The following is a 12,346-nucleotide window of genomic DNA, read 5'->3' on the forward strand; positions in this document are numbered from 1 at the left end:
CCAGGGACCAGCCACAGTGTGGCCCTGTAGCTTGTCTGGTCTAGGTGTGGGCAGATGTGCCTATTTAAAGCCTCATTATGGCGGCCTCAGGGCTATAGAGTGGAGGTACAGTTTTTGACCGTGGTTGTAGTGCAGGTGTTGAAAATGAGGTAAGTAGAAGTTAAAACGGCTCCCTCCTGTGGTTAAAGGAGGGATTGTTGTTTAAGCAACTCAGTGTTGCTTGTGGAGACACTGAAGGGTTTGTGGGTTTAAATTCTGTCACACAAACTGACTAAACCAATTTTGTATCTATTTAAATAAAACAGAAACTGTATGGCTCATGTTTATTTACAAGAGCGCAGTTTGAGCACTAATAAAACCCATCGTTCTGGACTTTTATTGATCTGTTTTATGTTTTGGGGGCAGGTACAAAAACTAACCCTTTTAACTGGCAAAATACTATGCTATGCTGGTATTGTTTGGACAAGTGTTTTGTTTGTCTTTGGGTTTCACAGATTTTTTTTGTGATTTGAAGACTGGAATTATCACATGCTCTTCTGCATGTGGACAGAAGGCCTCGTTTTAGTGCCTTTGGGACTCGACAGAGAGGACTTACTGATTGGCAAGCAATTTCAATTGACTGCCAGTTCCTGGCACGGGCCTAAGTAACCTTTGTATGCATTTTCCTTAAGTTATTCAATTTGTAGGGAGTAATTATGTTTGTGGTCTACTTTTTTTTACTGTCCCACAAATGTAATAAATCCACACATATGTATTAAGTATTACGATTGTGGGATTTTTAAAAATTACGTTTTTGGTTCATTACATTTGCGGAGATTATTACGCTTGTATGTGTTACGCCGTACATTTATCTTTAAAGGACGCATGTTTGAGCTTTTAACCATGTTTGTTCCCTCATCAAGAACAGACCTGGAGTTGTATTTAGCTTCAGTCACGCTAGTTTGATGAGTCCTGTTTGGAAGCCAGACTCATTCTGAGCATTTCTGCCGTCAACTCACGATCATTACAACTGCGTAGCTTTTTATCAACACTTTTTAAAAAGTTCTAAAACATTAAATGCCAAACTACAGGTATTCAAGAGCATGTTTAAAGACTGATAAGAAGACAGATAATGCATAATATTTGTCCTTTAAAGTATCTATAATACAATAAACAAATACCAGCTGTACTAATATTTTTACAAAGAAAAAATAAATACTAAATCTGCTCTAGATAAGAAATAACGTGATAATAATTCAAATAAAAGACCAAGACAAGTGCTGTTGTAGCTTGCACAATTTGAATCCCTGTACTCCTGGTTGCAAAACACTGACCTACTGCTACAGTATTTGAACTTCACTGACCTAACTTTCCATTACTGTCAGAGTTGTGTAAACTTAAACTTAAACTGCCAATACTGCTCTGAACTCCTCTGACCTTACGAGACAGACAGGTTGAGAGAGACGAGTCTGTGTATTGCAGAGTATAAGGTTAGTATTGAGAATTACACTGTCCAGTTATTACATATATATTTATTACACATTGGTCGGTGGTATTTAAACATCAAATCGTTTATCATGAAATACAATAAGCCAGAAGCAGATGATATGCTTTATAGTCATGGTCAGAAAAGAAGTATAACTACAAAGAAGGACTTTTGAAACATGTCAGTTAATGCCAATTCTAATAGTTGTTCTCCAGTTTAACATTGAAAACATAGACCCAGACGATTGTTATCTTATCTCCACCTTCATGTTGTATGGTTTGGGCGTCATGGTGATGCCAAACACCAGCTCATAGTCAGGCTCTCCTGCGTCCTCAGGCCAAATGAACCTGAACTTCCTCAAAAGAGTCACCAAGATGAGGAAGAGCTCCATACGGGCCAAGCCTTCTCCCAGACACAACCGAGGACCTGGACAAAACACAAATGATTATTACAGGAGCTTTTTATGTGTCACTTTTTTGTGTTGACTGGAATCTGTACCAGCAGAGAAGGGCATGAAGGCGTCTGGTTTGACAAACTCCCCCTTGTCGTTGAGAAAGTTTTCAGGGTTGAATTCATGGGGAAACTTCCACTGTCCCTCCTCACTGAGCGCTGACGACAGGTTGGGGATGATTAAAGTGCCCTAGGACCAAAGTGGAGCAACTTTAGTTCATGTCCTGATTAGAGAAAGTGCAGTTGCATTTCTGTGGGAAGCTAGCTGCTTACTTTAGGAATGGAGTAGCCCATGAGCTCTGTGTCTTTGGTGGTTGCATGGAAAACACTGAGAGGAACAGTCTTGGCAACCCTCTGGACTTCGTGATTAACTGCCTGAAGAAAGTACTTGATAACACATATGTACACAGTATAAACTTTTATAGTTACTACATTTCTACCTGGACATAAGGCATCTTGTGTCTGTCTTCAAACACAACGTAGTCCTTCCCCTCCAGCACTTGGTCTATCTCCTGCTGACAACGCTCTGGTGAAAAGAAAATAAGTTGAACCATTTAGTCCAAAGGGTTAGTCTCCAAAACCAAGACGAACCAGTCTTAAAGGTGCACTATGTACATTTTCTGCTTGTCTCCATGAAGATGTTATTGCGTCTGGAATCTTCAACAGTATTCACCTTATTCTGCCCCGCCCACTTTTCCCTCTATTTTCCACGGATCAGCACTTCTGTTGTAATCACACGTCCAGTTAAGCGGGAACTCTATTCTTTTAATTGGAGGACAAGGGAAAAGTCTTGCCGCTAAAATAATGCTATAAAGTATTGGGAGTGCAGAGCCGCGGCGCGCGGCCGAAACTGCCATGTTATTTTTGAGCCGGCCGCGCGCCGCGGCTCCTGAAACTGCACCGCTATTTGACCACGTTTTAGCGCCGTTTTAGACCGCGCCGGGTTAAGGTTAGGGTTAAGGTTAGGGTTAAGGTTAGGGTTAAGGTTAGGGTTAAGGTTAGGGTTAAGGTTAGGGTTAAGGTTACAGGGTTCAGAATAAGCGGTATTGCGTCGCAAAATGCGACGCAATTTCTCTCAAATGCAATGCGTTTGTCAGAAAAAAGTGCTTTTGTATTGCAGCTTTTGCGATACAAAAATGTGTGTTCAATTGTATCACCAAAGCGCCTAAAAGTACTGATCACTCGTCAATCGATCGTCAATAACGACATGACACATGTAGGACGCTGTGTGAACATGACGAGTCCCGCTGCTGTCACAGATCGCGAGTCTGAAAGTGGGAGGAGCCACGTGCGGTAAATTTAGCGTCAGATTCAGACTTCCGAGGTCAATAGCTCCTAAACGCAAAAGTCTTTGCAGATCATTCACATGCCGAAATACTCATATTTACACTGCCAAGTGACGAGAACGTCGTTTTTAACAATCAGATGCGTATTTTGGGCGCAGCGAATTACACTGATCGGAATGTGCAGACGGAGCCGAGACGAGTGCTTAGGGACCGTCATCAAATAGCAAAACGAAAAATGGAATTGAACGTCAAATAGAGCTGTACAATTTAAATAACACATAAAATACACCATGATGGAAACACCACAGCAACCTTTATTTTTTCATCAGAAGCTTAATACATATTTTTTGTGAGTGTAATGACAATTAATATGTAAATGAGACTGATTACAAATAGTAATCTGATTGATGATGATATGGAAGAAAGTTGTAAATAAGGCCATCTGACTTTGTGTTCATTAATTTGTTCAATAACTAATTTTATTTGCATGTTTACTGTTTTATTTAAAGAAACATTTTTTAAAAAAGTGTTTAAAAGTTAATTTGTTAAGTTTTTTTTAAATAGAATGTTTACAAATACATTTTAAATAAATAATTATGAAATTGCTATACAAATTTCGAAAAATTAACGGATTGTTTAGCAGCACCGCTATACAAGTGAAAATCCTTAATCTGAGCCCTGGGTTAGGGTTAGGGTTAGCCATGAGGCTATAACGGGCTATAAGGGAAATGCCGCGGTCCCTGAAACTGCGCGGCCATTTGACCGCGCCGCGGCTCTCCAGCCACGGCCTAAAGTATTTGTGTAAAATTGAGTCTGTGTAGAACTGGAGGTGGCATATTAATACAATAAATAAAGGGAGTGTCTGCAGTGCCGCAGCGCGCGGCCGAAACTGCCATGTTATTTTTTTGCCGGCCGCGCGCCGCGGCTCCTGAAACTGCGCCGCTATTTGACCGCGTTTTAGCGCCGTTTTAGACCGCGCCGGGTTAAGGTTAGGGTTAGGGTTAGGGTTAGGGTTAAGGTTAGGGTTAGCCATGAGGCTATAACGGGCTATAAGGGAAATGCCGCGGTCCCTGAAACTGTGCGGCCATTTGACCGCGCCGCGGCACTCCAGCCACGGCCATAAATAAATGCAAGATTTATACCAATACAATATTCCCACATTCCCATCCCAATGAGACGCGTGGAGGACAGCGTAAAAGACATTGGAAGTATGTATTAGTCTGCGCTGGTTTTATGCGGTGTCAACAGTAGAAATAAGTGGGAGGAAATCCTGCTCATTTCACCATGAGGTCCACAATGGGCCGCACAGGTCAAGCATAAACTTTTCTCTTTTACCTATATGTGACCGATGTCTCTTACAAGCCACCGTATTACACAGTGCCCAGCCGGTTCCACAAGCTTCCACATTCCAAGGTAATTAGCTCTAGAATTTAAGCACGCTAGAAGCCGGTAGATGTGAACTGCTCTCCCACCGCAAAAGTAAACCTTGCCATTCTGCTATCGGCTGCCCTAGAGGTTTCCTAGTGAGTGCTGTGGGCCTGGGAGGTGTTGTATGTTGCATGTGTGACATTGTCTGTATAATTGTTCCCCCCTTCCTCTGTTTTGTAGACGCTGTCTAACACAGTCTTCAGGTAGCGTATGAAACTTTCTTTAGATGCCGTTGACCATTTGCCGTTTTTATTTGGATGTATTTTTGTTTCATTTGGGGTCTGATTTAGCCATGGTATATTTCGATTATCGTGGGCCGGGCCTCATTTAGTGTTTTTTGTTTGTTTTCTTTAATTGATTTGATTGTAACTTTGCCGTTTTTTGTTTAAAGTCTTGTAAGAGCGGTTGTTGAGTTTTGGTTTTGGTATTTTTGTTTCTTTTCTCAAAAAAAAAATCTTTAAAATTTTGTTATGTTGACCATTCACTGCATCTTTTGGTAAACATCTGAAGGCCTGACCCTGCCACTGTTAAATACGCATTTCGTTATCTAGTTTATCACCGGTCAAAAGTCATCCAGACGCAGTTCTTATAGCAAATTATATTCACTAAACTCTGCTGACCTCTGAAGTATCTGGTGGACCAACACAAGGCGCCGAGCCAATCGCTCCATTTTTGGACTTTGTAAAGCAAATACACCAAGGCCACTCTCTCAACCTGGTCTGGCATCGGACTAAGAGAACACCACACCGGGAAACACAACAACTCCTCCACTGCTCAAGTGGGCCGCATCCAAAGAGTCTGCCTTCAAATGTACAGGCGTCCAACTCGGGCGTCTAGCGCAAATTCTGACGCCGCGGTCTGAACACTCCTTAAGAGAGATGTGAAAGCATGATCAAGATAGACAGGCTAGGAACAGGGTGAGTCACAATTTTTTAAAGAGGCAGGATGTTGCAAGACCAGGCTCCTATAGCGCACCATAAAACAACAATAATACTATAGGCAGGCTGTGATGTCACTCAGTTCTGCTGCAGGAAAGCTTGAACCTTGACCACAGCCACAGCACCGCCTTTTCTTTCACCCGGCACCACACTCTACTAACTCACATTTGAACATAAAGATTGGTTTACCCTGGATGTGAGGCTTGGACATGAGGAAGAGGAAGCCGCAGAGCAGTGTGTTGGACGTGGTGTCGGTCCCTGCTGCATGAAGGACGAGGCAGTTCATCAAGAGTTCATTTATGCAAAATGAAGAATCAGTGCCTCTCTGTTGAAAGAGAGAGATGAGAGGTTGAAATACTGGCTACATATGATAATTCAGGTGTAAACCGTAAAGCTTTGCTCACACACCTTGTCCAGTTCATCCAGGTAGCAGTCAACAAAGTCCCGTGGTTCTCCTGGCACTCTGCTCTTCTTGTGTTCATTTATCACTGGGATAGTCATGTTTTTTAACCTCTGAGATACAGACACATGAGGTCTGTAATACTCTTTATTTGTATAATAATGAATAATCAAATTAGAAGAGCAACCTTACCTTTAATGCTTCAAAAGCTTTGTTGAAAGGCAGTGGTAAGTGGCGAACCCAGTGGAAACTGTCATAAAGCTAAAAAATATTGGTTACACGTCAAACATTAACAAATGTTCGCCATTTGGGTCAAAATGATTTGAGAAATGCTTGTATAACGTCACTCACAAATGCCCAAGGTCCGTTGATTATTTTGGTAATCTCACAGAAAGAGTTCACAAGTGTTATCATAAACTCCTCATGATGTTCATATCGTTTATTAAACAGAACTTGGCAAATCACGTTTGAGGCGACTGTATGAAACATGGTCTGAGGACTCAGAACTTTTCCTAAGGACAAAAACGTAAGTTCTATATACCATGGCAGACATTTGCTCTTCCCAAAGAAAATAAATGATCTACTGATGCAATCATGGATGGGTAACTGCCCAGTGGCCAAGACAAACGTGATCATTCAGCAGAGATGGCTGCAAAGAGCACTGTGAATTCCAGGAAAAGGGGCAGATGAGCACACGCAGGATTTTCCACCCTGGCCTCAACTCTTAACACTGAGTGAAAAGAGGAATAGGCTGCTGTACATTAAACTTGGTGCTGTGGTTTCATCCATGATTGAAGCTGTAGATTCTTTGTTCTCTCAGACACAAGATATCTCAGAAGGCAGAGGTAGAGAGCACTGTTTTGTTTATCCTGCAAATAAATCCACTCACCAGCATTCTTTTCCAGATGATCAATGGTGTACTGTAGCTCTCCCAAAATCCTCTGCTCCATCGACTGTTTGCCCATACCAAAGTTCCTCATGGTCATCAAAGCAAAGCGGCGATGCTCTTTCCATTTCTGACCATAATCAGCCAGAATGACTCCTACAACAGAGCAAACTATCATGCATTTTGCTTTTTAATTAAATAGTCATTATTGTAAAGAGTCTAGACACAAGTTGAAGCAGCACTGGTGTTCCTGTAGTATCCGTTTGGCATTGAATACAGAATGTAACCTACATACATTTACAACAACTTTATACTTCAATAAGTTGCATTTCACCTAACTATCCATCTTGTAATAATGATTTATCCTCTCTTACCAGGGGATGTAGCATTGTATGTCTTTGGTTACAACATTGTGATTCAGTGCAAGGTGTTTGGAAGAATGAGCATTTGTAAAAATTATACCATTTCAATGTATTATGCACCAGAAATGAGTTATTGATTGAGATGAAAAGAATCTCTTAATTTGTCTTTACCTCTTTTCTCATTGACTTCGTTCACGAACATGTCCTGAGGTCGTCCTGCGAAGTCCACTCCTTTTGTAACCAGAGCCTCCCTCAGAGCCTGGGTCCCACTGACCACCACGGCAGCTCTGGGGCCGATGTACAGGCTGTAGACATTTCCATAAGTCCTCCTCAACTGGAGACGAAATACAGTTTCCACCAGACAAGAATTTAAAGTCTACATTTTAGTTTGATCAACGTTACAACTTAAAAGTAAAAACGGTCACATTTATATTTCTACTGTCAAGGCACTCAAAGCGCTTTACATCAAGGAACCAGTTACACGTTCAGACCTGTGTATCTGACCGCTCTACCAGAGTGGGTTTTGAAGATGAGCTCTTTCCCACTGAGCTACTGCTGCCGACAAGTGAGTTGTGCCTCTGTGCAGATGTGTGATTCGTAAGTAAATCTTGTGACAGTGCCCTGGACAGGTATGGAAGAAGAAAACAGTTGATACCTTAACTGGGGGTGTTAACGTGCCTATGACACGACATGTTTTTCTAATTATTTGTTAGTTTGGTGGCGCCTGTTGTAAATATTCATATTTCATTTTCCTGGAATACCTCAATCTATGTTATCCATACTTAACATCTCATCCTAACTGCAGGGCCAAATGACATGCAATGCACCCAATATTCTGACAGTTTAGACAATCACGTGTTTAGGTATTATTATTTGTCAAATCATACCTTGAGCCATGGGGATTTTGGCCTTTGTGTACAATATGGTTGTTAGGTAACAGTTGTGGAATTACCTACATAACATCTGCAACTCTAGCCAGGTCTAACATCATAAACTTCACAGAGATGGTCAAACTTGGAAAAAAATAGGTGACAATTTAGTCAGATTTGAAATATAACCACTTTACTTTACGTTACTTTACGTTTAGTGAAATGTGTAGTAAAACCTATCACACATGCACTTTAAAGCTAACTGCAGGTATTGCTCTATCTGAAGCTCTTTTACCCAAGTTAGACTTTAATCCGAGCTTTGTTTTAAAGGGAACCTATTTAGCTCAATAGGTTTTAACCATATTAGAAGTGTTCCCTCTTGTCACTTAACCGCTCTAAGTTGTATTTAGAGTGATATATGCATAATTGAGTAATCGTTATCCTCCTGTGGAGACACTGCTTCGACAATGCAGGTCTTCACCGCTCCCCATGTCACGCCTACTTCTCTTTACTTACTTCGTTCAATGGGCCGGGATCGCAAGCGCATGTCGTCACTTTATATTTAGCGGCTAGGTACATCTGGTGGCTGTGCGGCCTGGAAGTACCACGGGATCGCTCTGACCAATCAGAGGGAGAGCTGCTGGAGTGGAACAGCTCATAGCCAAAGATTAAAGATTTAAAAAGATGTTTTTTTCAGAAAACTGAAGGATCTTGAGCACGAAAAATTAGGCAAAAATCGCCACGAAATAAAACCTTTATTGTGAAAGCTGTAGGTCCCAGTCGCATCTGGAGTGGCACTCTGAGCTCTGGAGCGGCTGTCACTCATCCGCATGTGGGACACGTGAAAACACATGCTCAGTGCGGCTCTGCACCCTGGGACCATGCCGGGCTTGGGCCCACTCTAGTAGGAATAGGGGTCTCTGGAGTGGAGTTTTGACACACAAACACAGGTATTGGGGGTATGTAAGGCATTCGTATAGCGCTCATAGGAAGAGGGGCATCATAGGCTGTTCCTAGAAAATCTTCGATAAGACCATCAACCTGGGTATGAACTTAAGAACGGTCTACCATCACTCTGTTTTTGTAAAGCAGCCTCAAGAACGACATCGTTCCTATGGGTCATTGTGTCCAAGGCTTTACAGAGATGTTTCCCCCTGCTGACCTGGTTTAGGTGTTTGATAATCAAGAAAACTGAGAATTAGCTTGCTAATGCTAGCTAGCTTTTGCCTGCAATCTTATTTGAAACAGACTTGTATAACAATACAAGTTAGCAAGAACTAACCCTAACCCCTACTTTTACACAACACTTTTTTTCTTTATAATCACCTAAACAGGATAATGGACGCTCATGTCACCATGGTAATAGTGAAACTATGTCACCCCCAATGTGATGTCACTGCTAAGTATGAATATAAATGTTCCTCAAAGCGTTTTGATAAATCTGGCTGCTTGCTTGTCTCCATAGGGAGGGAAAGTTTCCCTTTCATCAGAAAATATACAGTGTGCACCTAAGTTGCTTGTGGTTGCAATGGTGTCAGCAAAACATTTTTGGGGAAAGTAAAGTCTTGGAACGGTTGTGTCTTAATTTTAGCTATAGTATTTTTAAAATGTTGTAGAGCAGTAAATACAAGCCCAGAGATGAAGTGACCTGCCCTTACCTCATTCTGCACATGTGTGGAAAGTACATTTTTACTAAAACATGGATAATTAGCTTCAAGCATGTATAGTCTCAAAAGTGTTTGCTAGAGCAGATGCCATACCCTTTCCAAAGCAGCCAGGGGATTGTCCGAACACAAGCAGAGCACGTTCCCCAGGAGCGGCAGGGCGGTGGGTCCAGGAGGGAAGTTTTTGGGCCTTTGCGATTTGACCTGGATCAGAAAGAAACAGAGACTTATCAACAGGAGCAGCACAAGCCAAATCATGATGAGAGAGTGAGACAGGGAAGGAGAGAACCACATTTATAAAGCCTGTTTAGCCCCACCCCCCCTGGGACCTTTGCTTTACAGATGATGGTTTCAAAAGAAGTCATCTGCACAAGGTTACTACTTTTGAAACCTGTCCTATCATTGACCACTCTCAGATGAATGTGGGATTACATTTTTTTTCTGACGGTAACAGACAACATATTGTACAAATATACATTTAGTAGTATAACATCCTCAAGTATCACACTTTGGCTTAGGAGTCAATGTGCTATTCTGTTAATGTCCAACAGCGATAAGCTAAACATTTCAAAATGTTTGTTTTTGGCAGGTTTTCTTTTCTATTTACTTGATACTTTTGTACGACTCGAGAGACATTAGAATATTCATTATCAACAAACATCAGTCAAGAAAGTTCAGCAGAGTTTGTTTACCTACACCTCGCACTCGAATGACCTGCTAGACTTTGCTATGTAGCAATAAAGAAATCAAATAGACAATCAAGGTCAGCAAGCCTGGTCTTCTTTTCATTCCTTGAAAGTATGTCCCATTAGTCTGTTCTTCTTAAATGTGCACTATGTACATGTACACAAAGTGGATTTTTTTCAGGAATTTTGGCAAAAAGGTGCACTGAATGAAAAGTTATATTGTGTATGTTTAAAATCAGAACCTTCCATGATAAAACATAATACAATACTGTTCATGATTCAGTTACAGCTGAATGTTAAATGTAATTTATTTCATAACTTTGAAGAATAATACGTTTCCTCGATCACAATTTAAAGCCTGTCTTCTCCTTCTGCTCTTCTGCTACTGATCTGTCCTCTTTTCCCTTCTCATTGTAATAACCGGCCGCTAATTAATCTGCAGTATTCAACATTAACAAGTTGAAACTTTTGCACTTTGTAAGTAAATGATTTCTGAACAGATTGAGACATAATAAGAACTCCCAAAAAGCCTATGGAGCCTGCTACTTAAGAGTTTATTTAAAAGGAGTTTCATGGCAGCACTATCAGCACATAGATCACAGAGACAGGGAAACAGAGAAACTAAGTGGAGGTCAGATTTTATAGTGACATGCACCTGCTGTGAAGAGTAGTAGTAGTGTCCTTTAATGAATGAGTCCGACGCCCACGATTACATAACTTTTCTGGTGGAGCGTCCCTCACTTGCTTGTCTTAGTGGTTATGCCTGGAATGTTCCAACATGTGGGATTAATCTACACTGTGTAATAAGGCAAGTTTATAGTTTTATTTTTAAGTGTATGTTTTTATGTCTGTGTGTTCTTTTATTTTTCTATTGCATGCCACTGCTGCACTTTACAAGCCACCAACAGCGGGAGAGTGCGGAGCTCTCCCTGCAGTGTGAATGCTCTATACATGTAGTGGTGCTCTAACGGAGGTGGCCCATGGTCTTACTCATGGATTGGCGTGCAGTCCTGACGGTCTCTGTGTGTATGTGCCCTGGTGATGTTCGAAGGGAGGGAACCGCCAGCCCCGTGTCCCCAGGATTCAGAGAGAGTGTGGCATGGCAGGGTTTGTACCTTACAAGATAAGTTAACTGTAGCTGTTAAAACCAAATCGACCAACAACACCACCTGGACAATAAGAACCAAAAAATGTGTGAACAATGAATCCGTGCATCATTCTGTTTAATATTATTAAACAGAATGATGCACAGATTCATTGTTCACGCATTTGTTATAAAGAAATTGATTAATTTATAAATTAGTTTCCTCCTTTTTAATGATTGATGAGTTCCATAATGATAAAAAAGGACCATCAATCATCATCAGCCCAGGAGCTCCACAGGGCGGTGTACTTTCTCCCTTGCTCTTCTCTCTGTACACAAACTGCTGTACCTCCAGCCACGACTCAGAAAAACGAATCAAGTTTACGGACGACACCACCCTCATCGGGCTCATCTCAGACAGGGATGAGTCTGTCCACAGGAGGGAGATGGACCGGCTGGTGTCCTGGTGCAGCAGTAAAGACCTGGAGTTCAACGCCCAGAAGACACTGGAGATGATCACTATCACAGACTCCCCCATCACTAACGTGGATTTCTTCCGCTTACCGGACACCACCATCACCCAGGACCTCAAGTGGGAGCCCATCATCAGCTCCATCATCAAGAAGAGGATGTACTTTCAAAGCCAAGCTGCCAGTGGAAATGATGGTGCAATTCTACACGGCCATTCTCACCTCCTCCATCACTGTGTGGTACGCTGGAGCCACAGCCAGGGACAAACAGAGACTACAGCGCATTGTACGCTCTGCTGAGAAGGTGATCGGCTGCAGACTTCCATCTCTGCAGGACCTGTACGTCTCAGGACTCCGG

General features: G+C 41.8%; 1 protein-coding gene across 1 annotated transcript; it reads right to left on the bottom strand.

Moving 5' to 3' along the window:
• Positions 1 to 1,667: 1,667 nt before the first annotated feature.
• Positions 1,668 to 10,018, bottom strand: LOC140348666 (cytochrome P450 2F3-like). Its single transcript, XM_072434684.1, has 11 exons — positions 9,845 to 10,018; positions 7,387 to 7,549; positions 6,857 to 7,009; positions 6,319 to 6,479; positions 6,160 to 6,228; positions 5,976 to 6,080; positions 5,757 to 5,892; positions 2,356 to 2,441; positions 2,189 to 2,290; positions 1,964 to 2,105; positions 1,668 to 1,891 (listed from the first exon to the last, which is right to left on the bottom strand). The coding sequence occupies exons 1-11, from the start codon at positions 10,004 to 10,006 to the stop codon at positions 1,713 to 1,715; spliced, it is 1,458 nt and encodes a 485-aa protein (XP_072290785.1). The 5' UTR covers positions 10,007 to 10,018; the 3' UTR covers positions 1,668 to 1,712.
• Positions 10,019 to 12,346: the final 2,328 nt, after the last annotated feature.

Source organism: Eucyclogobius newberryi, unplaced genomic scaffold (genome assembly GCF_026437365.1).
Source record: "Eucyclogobius newberryi isolate DKJ021-1_F unplaced genomic scaffold, fEucNew1.0.hap1 SCAF_7, whole genome shotgun sequence".
Taxonomy (NCBI): domain Eukaryota; kingdom Metazoa; phylum Chordata; class Actinopteri; order Gobiiformes; family Gobiidae; genus Eucyclogobius; species Eucyclogobius newberryi.